The sequence below is a fragment of the Zea mays genome, chromosome 4 (assembly GCF_902167145.1).
Source record: "Zea mays cultivar B73 chromosome 4, Zm-B73-REFERENCE-NAM-5.0, whole genome shotgun sequence".
Classification (NCBI taxonomy): Eukaryota; Viridiplantae; Streptophyta; class Magnoliopsida; order Poales; family Poaceae; genus Zea; species Zea mays.
Window position 1 is genome coordinate 31041098 of NC_050099.1, and position 20489 is coordinate 31061586.

General features: G+C 43.9%; 1 protein-coding gene across 1 annotated transcript; it reads left to right on the plus strand.

Moving 5' to 3' along the window:
- Positions 1-7509: 7509 nt before the first annotated feature.
- Positions 7510-20022, plus strand: LOC100501093 (uncharacterized). Its single transcript, NM_001322411.1, is given in 23 exon segments — positions 7510-7900; positions 9687-9789; positions 9977-10053; positions 10180-10371; positions 10470-10589; positions 10678-10740; positions 11066-11212; positions 14519-14683; positions 15001-15078; positions 15186-15272; positions 15875-16138; positions 16224-16319; positions 16915-17010; positions 17119-17189; positions 17299-17427; positions 17504-17580; positions 17679-17719; positions 17850-17924; positions 18028-18185; positions 18349-18453; positions 18534-18609; positions 18706-18812; positions 18887-20022. Coding segments are annotated over 23 exon segments (3177 nt in total). The 5' UTR covers positions 7510-7696; the 3' UTR covers positions 19533-20022.
- The last annotated feature ends 467 nt before the right edge of the window (positions 20023-20489 follow it).

Here is a 20489-nt window from a genome sequence, read left to right on the forward strand (position 1 = left end):
GCACACACGGTTGTGCTACTCGGCACGCACTGGTACAATGGTTAGTAGTTGTAATCCATTATTAGACTATATCAATATGTCATCTCTACATACTCTAGTTTTACTATGTGAGATTCATTATTGGTGCCAGTTTAGTAATGGTGTCATGGTTAAGGACTTATGGTGCCGCGGTGAAACTGAGAGCCTCATGTGAATGTGCACACAGGATTTTGCTGCTTGGCACATGCCGGTATCGAGGTCTCTAGTCATGATCCATTACGAGACTACACTAAATGTTATCTTCTGTAGATCTCTTCCTTGAAACGATTTCGGTGTTGTTTGTTGAAGTGACCAAGCAATATCTATCATGGCTATTGGATCAAAAGAGCATACCACTTTGATGTGTTCTTTACTAAATTTGCTACCAATTCAGAAGTCTCCTTCAAGAAAAAAAAGTGGATTCATCGTGAAGCCAACATTTGTTGATAATCTTCATCGATGTTTCCTCGAGTCTCCATTATCATCATTGGACTTGGATTTTCTGGCTAGTCACGAGTTAACTGTGATGTTGTTCGACATCCACACTCGTCTTATGTGCTATGAATTTCCAATGACCACTTGTTGGTAAACCTCTTTCTGTGTGTTTTACCCAAGAGGTTGCATCTAGTTCTGTTTAGATAAAGTCGCATATCTGCCGCCCGCTCAACAGACTCAGATAGTACAGTGTCATCAGAAAAAGCAAACTGCACATATGGAACCTTATGTGTTCTTCTGGCACACATCGCCTCTATTGATGGACATCTCTAAATTAGCTTACAGAGAGACATGCTATGTCCACTAGAAAGACAACCTCCTGAGACACTCGCCTTTACTTGGAACTACCTTATGTTATCGCTGATATGGACATGAGTTACATTATTCTCTACTCTTAAAAGTCTTTCGCTCCGAATCTCGAGACGAGATTCTTTTAAGGGGGAGGGTTGTAACACCCGAGGTGTTTATCGTCTGCTCGACCACGAGTGCGGACTTTAACACGTGATAGCGGTGAATAAAATGGACACTAAATTTTAATCATCTTCGTCTATCACGATTTTGATATCGTGTCTGTCTCCATCTGTCTAAATTGTCACTAATTTATTTTTGCAAAATTCAGACTTTAGTAATCTTTCGAAACAATGAATCCAATATCGTTTGGGTTGAGCCATTGACGTCTTGCCCAAACTCTAATCCTTGAAATCGGATCTGGTTCCTTAAACTTCATTTGAAATTCTTCACGCTTGCGTTGCACGTGTCTCTCTGTGGCCTGGCATCGTGGCGCATGGCAGGTGCTAACCGGTGTCTGGGCAGCACACAGCCTCTCGCCCACGTGAGCGATGCGTGATGTCGCTTTCGAAAGAATCATACTTTCGATGTCGCATCGATCTCGCGTATTTATTTCGTGATATGCCGAGTCTTGTGTTCGTTTAAAATTTATAGATTAAGAGAATACAAATTCGGAAGCTCGACCCAATCTTATGATTTTTATCCCGAACAAATTAATTAGAACTCGACGACAATGTTTTCAGTCCGAAACAAACCAAACCAGTGTAATTAGAACTGAAAGCGAGTAATTGAAAATTAATTTGCTTCGCTAATTCATAGTCCGAAAAATAAAATGTGTAGTCTAAAATGTATTTCAGGCCGACTCATTTAAACTCTCAAAAACTCTGGAAACTTGATAATTGCATTTAACTTTGTGTAAAGAAATGGGAGAGGGAAAATAGGAAAAATCTTATCGCAAATATCTCCCTACCGCCGCCCCCTCCTGATTTTTTCACCGTTCACTGGCCATCGGCACTCCACTCTCTCTGATTTTTATCAGCCATGTCTCTCTCTCCTTCAGCTCCCGCACGCGTGCTCCTTCCTCTTCCGCGCTCGCCTCCATGGCCGTCGCGCCCTCCCCTGCAGGCAGTCGAGCAGCCGAGCTCCCTACCTGGCCGCGACCTCGCCGTGAAGCTCTCACAGCGCTCCTCCTCTGTCTCCCATGGCGCGCGCCTACTTCCCTCATGGCGCTCAGCCGTCCCTGCTCGCCCGGCCGCCCTCACCTCTGCGCGCTTATGGCGCCCAGCCGCCCCTCCTCTCTCTCCCTCATCTCCCTCATGCTCGGATCTCACCCTTTGGCCATGGAAATCGGCAAACTCACCCTGGGTTCCACTAGTGCTGACCCTGCTCTTCTCTCCCTCATCTCTGCGACTTGGCGCTCCTCTGCAGGTCACGTCCACCGCTCCCAGTCGCCGCTGTTGTTCTCTGGTGCTCGCCCCGGCCTTCATCCCCAACGCCGACAGCCCCTGCCCTCAGCCATGGCGCTGGCCGTCGCTGCCCCTGCTTCCCTGCTCGGATTTCGCCCAGCCGAGCCCCTCCACGCGCCCTTCCTGCCGTAGCTCGTCCCATCTCCCATGGCGCTCGGCCCCAGCTCGGACCGCGCCCCTGCGTTCGACCTCCCCCTGCCATGGAGCTCGTCCTTGGGCCATCGTCTTCATCTTTGGACGCGCGCTCCTCCGACCACCGGACCACCACCGCAACACACGTGGTTTAGAAGCTCTGCGCAGACTCGGCAGCGCCTGCTCGTCGTCACTGCGGCGCGCTCGCTCCTCGTCCATCGGGCTTCGGCGTGTTCGCATTTGCCGTCGAGTCGTCGAACCCCGTCCTCCCCTGCTCGACTATCAAGCAGGCTCCCTGATCCGCGTCCTGCTCGCCGTCGATTTCCCACGCCTGTGGCTGCGGCGCTCGCTCCTCGAATCCTCATTGCCGGTCTTCAGTTCTCGTCAATTGCTGACGTGCAGCACGCCTCGGTCTCGTGCTCGCCGTCGCTTGATCGTGAGCTGTTCGCCCTTGCAAGCTCACTACAGCTTTCGCCCTTGCAAGCTCACTACAGCGCGCCCTCAGGCCAGTGCCTTCCTATGTATGTTGTGCGCCGTTGACCCGCGTTGTGTCCCGACATGCTTGTCAATCCCGATGAGCGGTCTTTCCATTGCGCGCGGCTCGTCGTCAACCTGGTCGTTGCCACCACCTCAACCTCATCGGCCTGCCTCTCGTCCCTGTGTGTAGGTCGCGTTTGCGCTTATCGCCGGTGAGACTCTCGGTTCTTGTTCTCGCCTAGCGTCGATTGATTAGATACTAATTATTTGTGTGTTTGTACGTGATTGGAGGAGAAAAAAGGTCCTAGAAATTGGTTGGAGAAGAAGGTTGTAGCGCATCACTCGCCAAGTGTTCGATCAAAGACTTCAATAAAAGGTTGTCGTCGTTCAGGCAAATATCAAATCGAATTGAGATGTGGTGAGCTGATTCGCTATCTTTACTATTGGTTTTATGATCATGAAATAAGACGCTCCGTGTGTGTATGAAGTTTAAGTTAGAAATACCAGTGATGCGAGGTGTGCTTCGATGAGTTTGGTTGTCGAGTATGTTCAAACTAGTTCTATTTTGCAGAGTGTGGTATTTCGGTGACGCGTAGGTTAAGTTTAGTATTTTAAGCAATTATCGATAAGTCTGTCGATGTTAATTGTGTTCAGTGCGCGTAAGATGAAGTCGATGTCCTGCGCTAGTAGTTAGTATAATCTATGTTTGTGATCGATAATGTTGGAGTCAGATATTGATTAGTATAATCTATGTTTTTGATCGATAATGTCGGAGTCGATGTCCACAAGATGATGCCTATGATGAAACTAAAAATGGATAATTTGAACGAGTGCCAAGACAATAGTTGATCGCCAATTGGACGTCAACTAACAAACACTGACCTAGTGTTATTCCAGGCAAGCCCCGGTGCATGCAACCCCTTCCTTGTAGGGAATGTAGGTCTGCTGACCGAGGACCTTTTAACTGGTCATATGCCTCGTCATGGGTAAGCTTTGCCTCGGTCAGACCAATACCAGAAAGGCCACAACGCAATGAGAGTTGAGAGATGGCGAGAGTAGCGTGTACCCTCCGTGGCAAGAGGCTGGACGGTGGAATATTTGTGCTCTCAGTTGGCGTGAACCCATTCTGGTCTTGAGAAACCTGGTGGCGAGTTGACATATGCAAGGGTTAAGTGCTACAAATGTCGTGTGGTTGGAGATCCCCATCTGAGTATTAATCGATTCGGATCGCCGTTACTTCTCGGATATGAAGACTAGGTCACTGACCTGCAATCTAAGTCATGGATGGAATCATAATGAGCAAAAATCATGTTGTATTGATTAATGTGATGATGAAATTAGACTAGATGTAAATAAGGTCTATCTAGCATTAAAATGTTGAAAGTAAGGACTTATTTTAGTAAGCTTTCTGCAAACTATTAATGTTGATTCTTGCTAAAAGTCTTTCCTTGATTCCCAAATCCAGCATATCCTTGAGAGTGTTTTCCCTTAGTCGGGTAAGACTTGCGAAAGTACACTCCGTACTCAGGGTTTTCGAACCCATATTGTTGCAGGTACTAGATTTGTGCTGCTGTGGATGGTGTTAAGCGTCGATGGGCATGGCCTTCTTATAGGTTAAAGTAGCTCTTCTATGCTTCCTATTGAGGATTGTCATTGAGCTAGCATATATTTCAATCTTATAAATAATTTATAACATTTCAAAGTTTATTTCTTTGAATCACTTTTGTAATCACTCCGATAAATATAATGTAAATTTGTTGTAACTTGTAACTTTTTGTAATAAAGAAATTCCGCTGCAAAATGTTGGTGTGTGATTTGTGTTTACTTAATCTTGCGATCTTGATTGTAAGTGTTTTATCCGAGGTCCTTGGGACACTCGGACAGATCCTGTTAAGTTATCCGGTGCACATGCATAGCCGTCTGAGGTCTTTGAGACAAGGACAGGTGCATGGGAGGTTCTGCCACAGCGCGTCTACGGCGAGCTTGGAGTGGCGGCGGTTCTGCACGAGGTGGGCTATAGGCGCGGGAAAAGAGGCAGGGCGGGCATGTGCGGGGCTCAAAAGGAGCTGAGGCAACGACAGTTGCGCGAGGAGGGCGCGACGTGTGCCGCCTTCCTCGGCATGCGTGCACGCGGGGGAGGGGGCGAGGGTGAGGCTGGAAGGCAGGGCTGCACGGTTGCGTGCACGATGGGCCTGGCAAGCGGGGCCCGCGGGGTAGAGGGAGAGGGGGCACGCGGGGGCGGAGGGCAACGACACCGACAAGGAGGGCCCACAACACAGAGGAGAGGGGAGAGCGGGCATGCGCGGATTAGGCCGGAAGGCCGAGGGGAGGGGTTTCTGGGCTCCTTTCTCTTTTCTTTTTTATTTTTGAATTCAGTTTTTCTTTCTCTTTTATTTGAATCCATACTCAAATGCACTTCACAAATTTAAAGGGATGAACACCAAACATATGCACCAAACAAGAGTAAGATATGAGGTCAGCATGATGCAACACTTCTTTATACTTTTGAGGTTTTACTCATAGGAAAAACATCTACACTTCCAAAATAATAACCCTTTCTAAAGAAAAAGGTACTCAAGAAGGGAGAGAAAAGAGGAGTAACCCCTGAATTTGTGGATACAAGCAAAGAAATTTTATACCCCCAAATTCAAGGTGTTACAAGGATGAATTCCTCTAGGCTCTTAAATCGATAAAGCATTAAACAAGTAATTCGAGTACTTGGTGCACATTTTAAGGGGAGCATGTTCTATGCCTTGTTTCTTTTGGGTCTAACCCTTTATTTTAGTGATTTTATATAGTGGCTTTCATCTCAACACTACGTGGAATAAAATGGCATGAGAGAACACTATGTGGAATATAATGGCTTTCATTTCACCATCTATGTGGAACACTATATGGCTAACATGAGAAAAATAAAATGTCATAATACATGCACCTATTGATCTTGGGGCTTGTTATTAGTTAGGTTATAAAGCCCTCAAAACAAGCTTTCCAAAAGCTCCAATGTCGTTGAAAATGGAGTTTGGAGTAAAAAACTATGACGTTTTACGTGAAGTCGCTTATGTTGTCCTAAGGACCCGCGGAGTCTCCAGACATTTATGAAGACACTCTACACCGATGGGTGGAGGCTCTTCACTTTGCAGGTCATAACAACTAGTTTTTGTAGGGTGGGTATATATATATTCATCCCATGTCTCTTAGCTATGTTGCTGACTCAACCATTTCTAAACTCATTAGTGAGCATTTGAGAGCAAACAATACCTTTGAGCACTTTTCTGGTTTCATCAATTATTCGTTGCGCATTGATTATTATTAGAGGTGATTAGGTGAAGCCTCCTAGACGACTATGCATTGTCTAATGAGCTCTCATGGTTGCGGTGAGCTACAATGAAGTTTGTATATCGTCTGAGAATCTATGTGGAATCCTCTATCTCACTACCTTAGTTATGGGCTAGAGAAGAGGTGCAAGTCGAAAGAGACTCCAAAACTGTTGGCTTCCTCAACACCGTGGGTGTATACTAACCTTGGTGGTGACCTGAACCATGGGATACATTATGAGTTTTGCCTATTTGCTCTTCACTCAATGTACTTGGATGTATGTTTATAAGTGCATATACTTCATTTGTTTGTTACTAGGCATCTCCAAAAGCACATCTACAAGTTTAGTTTGAGTTAGATTTGTACACGTATTTGTTGTTGAGCTTTCTATGTTGCGCGAAGACTACAACATTGTGCAGATTCCATGATGTGAAGGTTCCATGGTCTGTTAATCGGCTGCAAAGTTTTTTGTTACTAATTTTTTAGAAACACATATTCTTTCCGTCTAAGCAACAACAAGATCCTTTTTGGAATGTGCTAGCATCCTTCGTCACGCCTGGCTAGAATCCATTCGTAACATTGCACAATCAAGTTCCTCGCGACCTTTTCACTAACATAATTAACTTTACATAAACGTTTGGTGATAAATATAGGAACTAAGATAAGCATAAAGAAAAGATTTGCTCATTGCTTTGAATGCCCTCTATATCATGTATATATATGACTCAAATTTATGGTCCATCCTTATATGAATATAGATAACTTGTGTTAATTAATTACATGATATATGATTTTAAGGCTTTATTTTGAATTGCTCCGGCTTAGAAAATATGGTTAAGTTGGTGAAAAATGATACTAGAAGCTCTAGAAAATTATGGAGCTAAAGTTGTAAACCTTTAGAAGACATTTAGATAAGAAATTTTATTTTTTATTCAGATTAAAAAAAAAACTATTTAAACTGAAGCTATAATCTGATGCAAATAGGCCATAAGATTATGAGATTCTATGCAACGCATGAGCTTAAATAGAAAACGCTAAAACACAAAGAAAACGGAACATATTGCTCGGGTTTGACGTATCCAGAAGAGGAGAGTATAAAGGATAAAAGGCTGGGCTCATCCGGGCCTCTGGGCTACTGGGGAAACCATCAAGAATCAGACCATAATAACAGCCCAGCATATACTCATTTTGGCCCACGGACCGACCCCGTGCTCGTCTCGTCGAGTCAACGAACTCCACGCGTTACAAAGCAAAACTAGAAAACCCGGCTCCGCAGGGTTCAGACCGTAAAAAAACACGCATCATCCCCTCCTGTCCGAGATATTTGTGCAGCGCCGCAAAAGCGCATATCCCCCCGGCCCTCTCGCTCCGCCGCTCCGTGCGAGCTCCCGCTCCCGACACGCTTCCCGCCCGCCAGATCGGTCCCGCGCGCCTCTTCTGCCTGCATCCGCGCCCGCGACCACCGCTTCTAGGTTTAGGGTTCCGGCAGAGTAGGCGGTGAGATGGGTGTGCCGGCGTTCTACCGGTGGCTGGCGGAGAAGTACCCGATGGTGGTGGTGGACGTGGTGGAGGAGGAGCCCGTCGAGATCGAGGGCGTCCGGGTCCCCGTCGACACCTCCAAGCCCAACCCCAACGGCCTCGAGTTCGACAACCTCTACCTCGACATGAACGGCATCATACACCCCTGCTTCCACCCCGAGGATAGGGTACGTAATCACCGAATAATCAGGCTGCAACTCGACGCCTCTGTGGTAAATCTTATTGGATTTGTGCTTGTCTTGTCGGCTCGTGAGACTGCTTGTTCTCTGGACTCTGGTACGATGCAACTACTGCTTAATAAGATGCTTGCGACATCATTAAGCATTCATTCAAGGCCTCAAGATTCCATTTCAAGAATCTGTTTTGGTTGGGGCTTAGATAGGCGAGCAACCCTAACAGACTAAAATCATATATAGCACCTCACCGGATTTGATGCTACATGATGAAGTTACTCCTCTGTCCTATGTGGGCCAAAATCCCTACGTTTTCATTTCCCTAGTAGCATTGCTTTAAGCACCTGCATTTGACAGGAATCTCTAATAAGACTCTCTCCAACAAGACCCGGTAAATCACCCTGTACGCTAAATGTAGCGGATGAAGACGTTCGGCACGCCTCCAACAACAGCCGCTATAGCATCTGGTAAAATTTAGGGTGTGTTCACTCCCGTGCTTGACTTCATCGTCCCCGTCATCGAGATCCTCTGCCGTCGCTCCTCTCCGCCCAAGTCCCATGAGGTCGCCTCACGGTACATGAGCTCCAAGCATCCTCTGCTCTGGTCAAGGTCGTCGTAGCTCTCAGTGATGATGAGCTCGACTGCCTCGCCGTCATCCCCGTCGCTGCCCCCTCCCGCGGAGCAGAAAAAGTCGTCTCGCCGCCGCAGTCTGAGCAGCGCGTACAGCCGGGCAGCATGGCCGAGAGGGAATACACGAGGGAAGAGGAAGACAGGAGGGGCGACAGGAGGTCGGTCGTCTACCTCGTCGTGCTTATGGTGTTGCTGCATACTGCGCACCGCGTCCATGGCTTGGCATGGAAATCGTGGACGCCTGATTCCTGATCGACGAAATGTCTGACAAGCAATATACACATGAACGATGTTCTGTCCAATACGAATTTATTTTAGAAAACTGAGTCGGTTAGCTTTTTATATTATTTGCTCCAATACAAATGTTTGGTACATTATTTGCTTAAATATGTAATACTCTTATTTTCACCACAAAATCAATATGTACTGTGTAGCGTATTTTAATTTCGCGACATATGAACTGTTTTTTAAGCGGTGAAAAACCAATATGTATTTTGAAATCTCGTAGCACTGTAGATATAGAGGACCGAATTTAGTGACGTTGCTGGAGATGGAGAAGATATAGAGGACAGAATCTTTTAGAGTGTGCTGTAAAGGACAAGGAATATTCCTTTAGGGGATGTAATTTAGGGGACGTTGCTGGAGACAACCTAAAAGGCTCTCTCCAACAGAGCGTGTAAAGGCTCCTCTACCCTAAATATAGAGGATCGAACGGTCCTGTACCCCCTCCAGCCTCCCTCCAGCAACGTCCTAAATTTAGAGGACACTGCTGGATCTTCTATATATAGAGTTTCTCTGAATGGTCCTCTATCTATTTGAATACTTTAAACAACCGGTTTAGCAAAACCAAAATATGTACAATACATTTGAGAGTATGACAATACATATGTAAAAATTTAAAAATAAGAAAATGTCTCTAATATAGGTATTTGCGTATAGAGGACGTGATTTAGAGGACTTTGTTGGAGAGGAAGGAGATATAGAGGATGGGATCTTTTAGAGGAGACCGTAAAGGACAGATATAGATGATAGATTTAGAGGACGTTGAGGCTGTGTCAGCTATTACTCTGTCTGCTGTTCTGTCCGTAGTTCTAGTATTGTTTCTGTTACTTGTATTGACTGTAATTTTGTCTGGTGTTTTGTTCTACAGCCCTCTCCAACAACATTTGCTGAGGTTTTCCAGTGCATGTTCGATTACATCGATAGACTCTTCATCATGGTTCGCCCTAGGAAGCTTATGTACATGGCCATTGGTATGTTTTCCGTAAACCTTTATGCAGATTACACTGTTCTTACTACTTTATTATAGTGTACTAGAAATTAGGGTTCATATGGTCATATATATTAGCTACAATTAGGAACACACACGATAGTTATTCTTTTAAGGTGTTGTTAGAGTTTGTGCCACCACATATATGCTGATTATACAGTGGCTTACAGATGGTGTGGCTCCACGTGCTAAAATGAACCAACAGCGTTCTAGACGATTCAGAGCTGCAAAAGATGCAGCTGATGCGGTCAGTATTCTAGTGGAATTATCATCGTCTGTTCAGTTCATGATCATACGCTGTCATTTCAATATTGGTTTTGAAACAGTATAAACCATTTGTAGTTGCACTCATTGCTCAGTATTGTTCTATCAGGCTGCAGAGGAAGAACGGTTGCGTGAAGAGTTTGAGAGGGAAGGAAGAAGGCTTCCTGCAAAACAACAATCACAAACTTGTGATTCTAATGTTATTACTCCAGGAACCGAGTTTATGGCTGTTCTTTCAGTTGCGTTACAGTACTACATTCATCAAAGACTGAATTATGATCCTGGATGGAAAAAAATCAAAGTAAGTGCTATATCTGTTGCCAATTTGGACTTTGATACTTGTAACTCCCGATAGTTAATAATGAAGAAATGGTATGTTCTGACCAAATCATTTTGAAGGTTATTCTATCTGATGCCAATGTTCCTGGCGAAGGGGAGCATAAAATAATGTCGTATATTCGTGGTCAACGGAATCTCCCTGGATTTAATCCAAACACACGCCATTGCTTATATGGCCTGGTACGTTTTGGAAACGAAGATATGCTTTCAGTTGAACTTCGTTTCTTCAGTGCTGCTGATGCATAGGCTTGCATGTGTACATATGCAGGATGCAGACCTCATAATGTTAGCTTTAGCAACTCATGAAGTACACTTCTCTATATTGAGAGAGGTAAGCCTTGCTTAGCGAGTTTGAAATTAATTACTTTCTTTGTTAAAATATTTGGTCATCTAATTTCTGCTATCTTTGTCACTTTTTAAATCTGTTAAGAAAACCATTAGTTTCACCTTGTAGTCTTCTAGTAGAGTTTGTTTTTGTTCAGACAATCTTGTACACTCTGTAACATTAGTGTGAGTGGGTGTGGATGTGTATCTGTAAGGATTTATTACATTTTTTTCCTTAATACGATGATACACAACTCTCCTTCATATTCACTTCATTTTAACATTTTTCTTGTAAAATCTTCAGTTTAAGATTATGAGTTTTATGTTTGCAGGTAGTTTTTACACCTGGGCAGCAGGACAAATGCTTCTTATGTGGTCAGGTGGGGCATCTAGCCGCTAATTGTGAAGGAAAGGCAAAGAGAAAAGCTGGGGAATACGATGAGAAAGGTGAAGCTATTGTTCCAAAGAAACCATACCAGGTAATGTATTAGAGATATGTATAGTCCAACACATGTATATCATCTTACTTGTATTCCAAGTTGTACTTGAGTATATATATGAAAGCCACCTTGCTAAATTGCTAATTTAGTGTGAGGTATTCTCTAATCTTCTACATGGTATCAGACACTTAGGTCCTGTTTTAGCCTCTGTCCTAGCTCTTCCTTACGTCGTCGATCCTCGATTGCACGTCCACCTCATCCCCCGAGCGCCATCTCGCTCCGTGCGCGTGATCCATTGCGACCTCGTGCGACACTCCTCTGCACTATCGTCCCTCCACTACGCGCACCGTCTGCCCACTGGCGTGACCCCATGCGACCATCATGCGCATTGCCTTTCCTCCTGTATGCTTATGCTTTTCCATGTGTGTTCGTTGACCTGCCCTCCTAGTACTGATGGTCGGTCAACCTAAGTAGGCACCTAGCCCTGCCCCTGCTGTAGGGCTGGAAAAAAAGCTTGAGGCTCGTGAGCCGGCTTGGGTTCGCTCAGGCTCGGCTCGGCTCGCGAGCTTGAACGAGCCCGAGTCGAGCCTGCTTTTGTGGCTCGCTCAAGCAGCGAGTCGAGCCGAGCCTATCAGGCTCGCGAGCCGGCCTAATGACATGTATTATATCGTACACTATTACATTAATATGTTACTAATTAATTAATTTATTTTTTATGGACTCATTGTTTAGAATATGTTGTTAGATTTTTGATACATATTTTTTATGTCATATATAAAAAATACATTTTATGATTTAAATAAGACTTAATGTAGCTGCTAGCGAGCCGACTCGCGAGCCTGAACGAGTCGAGCCATATTTTTCAGCTCGTAAATTTATTGAGCCGAGCTCGTTGGTTCACCGAGCCGCACCGAGTCGTTTCGAGCGAGCCGAGCTCGACTTGGCTCATTTCCAGCCCTACCTTGCTGCACCTTTGGGCTAGACCGACTAGTTCAGCCTCACCTTCCATCTTTGGCCCTCAGCCCTAGTGTCGGTTGATCAGTGTTTTAATGGCAAGGTGTACCAACATCGGTCTTCTTCACCAGCTTAGCCATTAACCACCACGTATGCGTTGATTTATTCATTTGCCGGTGGTATGGATAGTGCATTGGTTGCACCTCATCACTCTACACTACCACTCGGCAGGCCTCCGTACCTTGTGTTGTGCATGAGCCTCAGCGTCCCGCGTCTATAAGTTGCTGCCTAGGCCGCCTTAGGGCCCTTGCAGCCCCTTGCACCTTCTTGTCGGCCTATGTAGGGGCTTGCATCGATCCATCCCCTGCGTAATCGCATGATGACACACACACACAAACAAGTGCTGTGCCTTCGCTCAACTACAAGGGCCTTTGTCTACAACATTGACATATCTACTGCTGGCCAATTCTTGTAGTGCCCTGGCTGACCCCAACTGGCATGATGCGATGCTGGACGAGTATTAGACTCTCCTCGATCATCGAGTGCCAACATTTTGATGAGCAAGTATCTCTTCAAGCACAAATATCATGCCACAAAGCTTGTTGGGTTGTTCGTGGCTTTTCTGAGCAGCATGGTGTTGACTTCAGTGAGATATTTAGTCCGGTTGTCAAGCCTGCTATGATCTAGATTGTGTTGAGCATTGCTGTTTCATGCTCTTGGCCGATCCATCAGCTCGACATGAAGAGTGCTTTTCTTCATGGTGACCTTGAGGAGACTGTCTACGCGCACCAACCGGTTGTGGCTTCATCGACCTGTCAACCCCTGGCTAGGTTTGCCCGTTGTAGAAATCACTATATTGCTTCAAGCAGGCTCCTCGTGCATGGCATCACCGGTTTGCCACCTAAGTCTGTAAGCACGGCTTTACCACGACATAGTCTGATGCTTAGTAACCAGGTTCCCGGATCGATGGGATCGAGGAACGGGAACGTGGTACACGGTACGCTACAAAAACTAGGATTTAACACTACTGGAACGAGATTGTTCCCACGTTCCTGGAACGGAACGAGGAACGTGGCCAAGTTCCCGGTTCCCGGTTACTAAGGTCAGATGCTTCTCTCTTCATCTTCAAAGACAGAGTGGAGATGGTGTATTTCCTTCTGTATGACAATGGCATCATCCTCATAGCATCCTCTTTGGATCTTCTGCGACGCACCATCAACCGTCTCAGCTCCAAGTTTGTCATGATGGGCCTTGAGGCTCTACACCATTTCCTCGACATCTCTGTCACTCGGTCGTTGGACAACCTCCACTTGTCTTAAAGACAGTATGTCGTCGACCTTCTTTAGCGGGCCGACATGGCTGAGTGTCACCACTTGACAACACTTGTTGACTCCAAGTCCTAGCTGTCTTCCATCAATGGAGCTCCAGTTGCTAGCACTTTAGAATACCGGAATCTTGCTGAGCCTTGCAGTATCTCATGCTGCCTTGGCCAAACATTGCCTATGCCATTTAGTAGGTTTGTCTCTTCTTGCATCGGTCACAGGAGGCGGGAGCCACATCTTGCTCTGTTCAAGCACATTTTGAACTATGTGAAGGGCATCCTCAACATTGATCTGCACCTCAGCATTGGCAACGTGTCATCCATCACGACATACTCCGGCATTGACTGGGCTGGATGTCTAGACTCTCGACGCTCTACGTTAGGCTACTCTGTCTTCCTCGGGGATAACCTAGTTTTCTGGTCTTCAAAACAGCAGACCACAGTGTCTCGTTTTAGTGCGGAGGCAGAGTACCGAGCTGTTGGCGGATCACAATGTCTCGGTTCAATGCGGAGACAGAGTACCGAGTTGTTGCTCATGCAGTTGGTGAGTGCTGCTGGCTGCGTCAATTGCTTGACAAACTTCATATCTTGATCCCTTCAGTGACCATCATCTATTGCGACACTGTTAGCAGAGTCTATATGACTGCCAATCTGGTTCATCACCGTCACATGAAGCATATTGAGATGACATTCACTTCCTTCGTAAAAAAAGGTGGCTTTGGGGCAGTTCAGAGTTCTCCATGTTCCCTTAGCTCATCAGTTCACGGATATTATGACAAAAGGGACTGCCTGAACAGTTGTTCAATGACTTCAGGTCCAGCCTCTGTGTACAGTTCCCTCCCGCTGTGACTGTGGGGCTGTGGGTGGGTATTAGAGATGTGTATAGCCTAACACATGTATATCATGTTACTTGTATTCCATGTTGTACCTGACTGTATATATATGAAAGCCACCCCCCCCTAATTGGGTGTGAGGTGTTTTCTAATCTTCTACATATTGGTGCTGTTTCAACCTGTACTGAGTGTCTTAATTTTTATTTTGTATTGCTTCTTGATTTTGTGCCCTTGCAGTTCTTGAATATCTGGACCCTTCGGGAGTACTTAGAATATGAGTTCAGAATGCCAAATCCGCCTTTCCAGATTGATTTTGAACGGATTGTTGATGATTTCATCTTCATGTGCTTTTTCGTTGGCAACGATTTTCTTCCGCATATGCCAACACTAGAGATCAGGGAGGTTAGTTTTCTGGTTTATTATCTAATGCTATACTAAAATATCTACCTTTGCAGGTAGTAGCTCTTAAGTATCAGTGTTAGTGCTTACTAGCAGTCATGATATTTAGGGCCTGTTTGGTTCACAGCTAACTATGCCACACTTTGCCTACGGTTAGTCGTCCGAATTGAAGAACTAACCTTAGGCAAAAAAGTTAGGCAAAGTGTGGCAAATTAGGTAGTAAACCAAACAGGCCCTTAGTTAAATAAATATGATTCCTTGCTCCTAGTACTCTCTTGTACTTTGGTTAAATTCTACTGATTTGCCTGGTGTATCTGCAGGGAGCTATCAATCTATTAATGGCTGTGTACAAGAAAGAATTTCCTTCAATGGGTGGCTATTTAACAGATTCTTGCACGGTAATAGAAGTTTAATATATTGTTGTTGTTCCTTAATGTTTTTTTACAAAACTACTGATAACCCTATGTACTTTTGCAGTAACTTGTTTATTTCTTTGTTATTTCAGCCGGATCTGAATAGAGTCGAACACTTCATTCAAGCAGTTGGCTCTTATGAGGATAAAATATTTCAGAAAAGGGCGCGTTTGCATCAGGTGTGCAAGGCTAAAGTAAATTTTATCTGTTGCATTTAAAGTTATTGAATTATACCTGGAAATAATATTATAAGGGCTCGTAATTTTTTTCTTGGCATTTTTAACTTGATCAATTTTCTGGTATATTCTCATGTTGGTGAGTGGCAGCTAAATTCTTCTTTCAATGAAAACAAAACAAACTTGTTCCCATTTGCAGTAGGTTCAAATCCCTATCTGCATTTGAGTTTTCTTGTGGCCTAGTAACTAGTGGTACAGTACAGGGTTGTGGTTTTCATGGGTTCAACCCCCTCCCCCCTTCTTTGTATTGGTTTCACAGTTTTTCAAGTTTGCATCATACTTCGTGCAATGAAGTGTTACATAATGAAAGAAAAACTGTCTGTTCAATGTCCACCATCCAGCATTTACCCACGCTCTTGATTCTAATAATACATTATCCATGGGATGGAAGTATACTATTTATCACTTCTGTAAGTGCCATATAGCACTCGAGTAAGCTATTTGAATTGTTTTGAGATTTTTAAACAAAAAATTGAAAAAATATTTGGAAGCTTATTATTTTATACGCACAGGTCAATTGTTAAGTTACTTTATGTTGTTCACAGCGTCAAGCAGAAAGAATAAAACGGGAAAAGGCCCAAGCAAAGCGCGGGGATGATCTGGATCCCCATGTCAGAGATGATCTTATTGTACCTGTTTCAAATTTCCGAGGGTCCCGCCTTGCATCTGGAGCAGTACCTTCACCATATGAACAGAATGGATCTCAGAGAGAAAGGTACAACCAAACTCGGAAAGCTCCAAGAGTATCATCATCAGGTTCCAGCATTGCTGCTGCTATCGTTGAGGCTGAACAAGATCTTGAAGCACAGGTAGTTCATTTCATTTAGCTTTGTTTTGGAGAAGCCTTTTCATTTGTAACTTTTTATTTTATCTGATTTTCCTGTGGTAACTTAGGAGCGTGAAAATAAAGAAGAGTTGAAGTCTATGCTTAAGGATGCTCTTCGTGAGAAATCAGATGTCTTCAATTCTGAAAATTCAGAGGAGGACAAGGTATGTATGCACCAAACATATCATTACATTTTATCTTGTGTAATATGCCAGTTGTGAAATATTGCTGTAACTTATAATTTATTGACATTTGAGTCTTCATGTTATGAACCTATAAATCTGGATGGCCCCGGACCGAAGCAGCATGACATCGCTGGCAATAGGTGGCAGTGGCACAAGGGCAGGAATAGAAGGGACTAGATAATAGATTGATTCTTGCTTGCTTTGTTATGTATCTCCTCTTTTTATATAGGGAGCCTTTCTTACCCTAAGCAAGACACCTCTAGTTTTATCTCTAATAACTAACTCTTAACCCTGAGAGATCCTGCTTGCCATACTGCCTAACCAGCTCAATAGGCCCAGTCAACCCTGCCAACTGCCCAGTGCCCATAACACTTGCTTTCCTATATTTTGGAACATATAGGTGAAAAATTGAAGCACATTTGGTTCCTTTCTATACTTGCCGTGGTTTGACCTTTAGTGCCTGTGTGGTTAAAGTCCTTAAACATAGAACATAATTTCTGATGGTTGTGGTCTGGCCTCTTGCATCGGTGCATTTCAAAGGCTTAAAATGACACATAATATATTAAATATTCAGGTAAAGCTTGGAGAACCAGGATGGAGGGATAGGTACTATGAAGAGAAGTTTGGGGCAAGGACACCTGAACGGATGGAAGAAATACGGAGGGATGTTGTAAGTATATTATGGGAAGCAATACACATTTGTGGATAGAAGATTTCATTTTACTGTTATTAGATATGTAAATTCTCTCATTTTTGTGTATGTTCCTTCCATCTTTAGGCTCTCAAATATACTGAAGGATTGTGTTGGGTTATGCACTACTACTATGAAGGGGTGTGCTCATGGCAATGGTAATTTGCTTGCTCTAGTTGATCCAGTTCATGTCTAATGAAATGGTTATTTGTAATGCAGCTATATATATTTTATGAAGTTGTTCTAAATTTGTCTTACTGCATGAAGGTTTTATCCTTATCATTATGCTCCTTTTGCTTCGGATTTAACGAGTCTGAGTCAGCTCAATATAACTTTCGAACTTGGGTCACCATTCAAGCCATTTGATCAGCTAATGGGGGTTTTCCCTGCTGCAAGGTGAATATGCGAAGATTGCGTCTCTTGTCTCCAGTGATCATTTTTTTTCTTATTGGTTGCTGCATCTCATTTTCAGTGCCCATGCACTTCCTTTAAAGTATCGGCAACTGATGACTGATCCAAATTCACCAATAATTGATTTTTATCCAACTGGTATGTTGATGTTGTAAACATAAGAAGTGAGCTGTATCATCAGATTCTCTCTTGAGCTAAGATATTTTCTAATCTATCATGTCCCGTTTACCACGCAGATTTTGAAGTAGATATGAATGGGAAAAGATTCTCTTGGCAGGTACTTAACAGAGCATAATTTGATAATTATGTCATACATGAGCCCTTCTAAGTAAATGTCCTAGGAGAACATATTTACTTATTGCATATTTGTATACCGGTCATGACTAAGAGCAGTGCATACTTCACAGGGGATAGCAAAACTGCCCTTTATAGAAGAAGATCGGTTGCTGGCTGAGATTAAAAAAGTTGAGGATACTTTGACGGTATGGAAATGAAACAGCTTCTTGTGCAAATATGCTTGTAAGCAATATGGTACAGAAAAAAAAACCTTAAGATCTGCTTCTCTGTCCTTATCTTTTTGTGTAGCCTGAAGAAGCAAGGAGAAACAGTACCATGTGCAATATGCTTTTTGTGAATGGCGCCCATTCACTTTCTCCCTATATCTACTCTCTCAACAGTAAATTCGGGCATCTGCCAGACAAAGACCGTGGTGCAATCAAAGAAAAACTTGATCCTTCAGCTAGGTTAGCTAAGTTTTTCAGGATTATCGAGTAGAAAGCACAGAAAAAAACCTGCCTACTTATCCTGGGGGGTGGGGGTTGGAGTACATCTGACTAATATATTAGCCTGCCGATGTGTTCATTATTGGATTTCTCTAACATTGCTACTCTTGTTTCTTTTATTTAGTGGAGGAATGAATGGTTACATTGCACTCTGTGGTGGGGACCCGTCCCCTCCTGTCTTCAGATCTCCTGTAGATGGGCTTGAGGACATCATGGATAATCAAGTGATGTAAGATCAATTGCTTTTGCCACGTATGATTATGATTTAGTGGCAACCTAGTTGACAGTTATTGCATTTCACTTGGCCAGATGCTCAATCTACAAGCTTCCAGATCCACACAAGCACATCGCTCGTCCACCAGCTGGTGTTATCATACCCAAGAAGGTAAACAACATTGTAGAATCAACATGGCTTTGTCTTAATGGACCAAAATATGGTCGATATCCCAGTAATTGAAACTGTCTTTGATCAAATCTGCAGAGTGTAGAAGCCGGTGATCTGAAACCACCACCAGTGCTGTGGCATGAAGACAGCGGTAGGAGGCCTCATGATAACAACCACCGGAGGCCTTATGATAACAGCAACAGGTACTATTCCAGTTCTTTCCCTTGTCTTGCAGCCGCATTGAAAATTTATACCTACTATTATGATTTGGTTTCAGGCAAAACCCATCAGGAGCTCTATCTGGCCGCCAACTCGGGGAAGCTGCCCATCGACTTGTTGTAAACAGCTTGAATGTTCGGGGTGGTGGGCAAAATAATTCCCCATCTATGCCATATCAGACAATGATGAGTGGTATGAACTATCCAAATGGAAGGCATCATGTGGGTAACCATGGAGTGCCTCCGAGAATGGAACAGCCTGCTGGTCGTTCTGGCTGGCATGTTTCTGATGATAACATGACCAATGGTCAAGCAGCTTATGGTCAGTATCAGCCTGAAAGGTTGGGACCTTCCCGGCATGAACGAGGTAACCATGGAAGGCAACAGTATAACCCATATGCAAGAGATAACCACCATGATTCTAGTGGAAGAGTTCAGCCACCTGGATACCATCAAAACCGTGGCAACCCACAGTCTGCTGCTCCATCAGCAGGTCCTGGACTGTATGGGCCATACCCCCCAGCATATGCTGGTGGTTATTCTGGGGGATACCAGCCTGTACCATATGGGGGTCAACAATGGCAGCAGCGACCTTATGGAGGCGGGACACCCCCCACAAGACCTAACTCACACCAATCACAAAACCGTTATGGTACCTTAGACAGAAGTTCTAACAAGAGGTCCTCAGGTCATGGCCAATACTAATCCCTAAATGCATAGGCCCTTTTTGAGTAAAGGGGAAATATAATCCAAATCCTTGACAAATCACTAAGCAATGCCTTCATCCAAACAAAACCCCTTACTGTTGTGGCCCTATCCTTGTTAGTAATCACCAAACAATGCCTTAGTACAAACAACCCCTTACTGTTATAGTCCTGTTCCTGTTAGTAAAAATTATCAGGTATCATGAATGATGTCACCTTAGCCAGTGACCTACTACAAGCTTCTTGGTCGATTTATCAAGAACTCCAAGGAGCAAATGTTGTTAAATATTAGCTTTGCTGCCAGATGGTGGCATCGGCTGTTCTTTCATTTGTGTTTCTCATTCATGGGGGTTGGTTATATAGGTGATTGAAAAGTTTTGAACTGTGGTGATAGTGTATGTAACAAACATGTATACAGTTAGTTGATGATGGATATATCCACCATCATGTATTTGTTTCTTGAGATGACAGTAAAGCGTGATTTCTATGTCATGGCTCCTTTGTCGTTTTGGAAGATCGTGTTGTTATATTATCTACATAAATGTTATTGTGACAACTGAAGATCATGTCTTTAGCATGTTAAGGTGGCATGACTGCATCTGGCATCCCAACTAGTTCAACTGTTTACATGGAACCATTCAATTAGCTTCAGTACGATATCTGACTATCATTGTCTGTTCTACTTTGAGTCTAGGGGCACTGGTGATTGGTGAATAGCTATCCCAATGATTTGTGTTGAACTACTTTATCGAAATTCGGGATTTTACTTTCACATATGTATGAGAAAATCATATCGTGCATGTCTTAGTCTCAATGCAACCTTTCACATATAGTCTTCTCTACTTCTACATTTTTTGTTTGTAAATCCACAATATCATCTGAATGGTCCATTGTTTGCTGGGCATTTTATGGAGGTTCAAGAGTAATATTGGCTCATCAAGCATAAGACATTTTTACT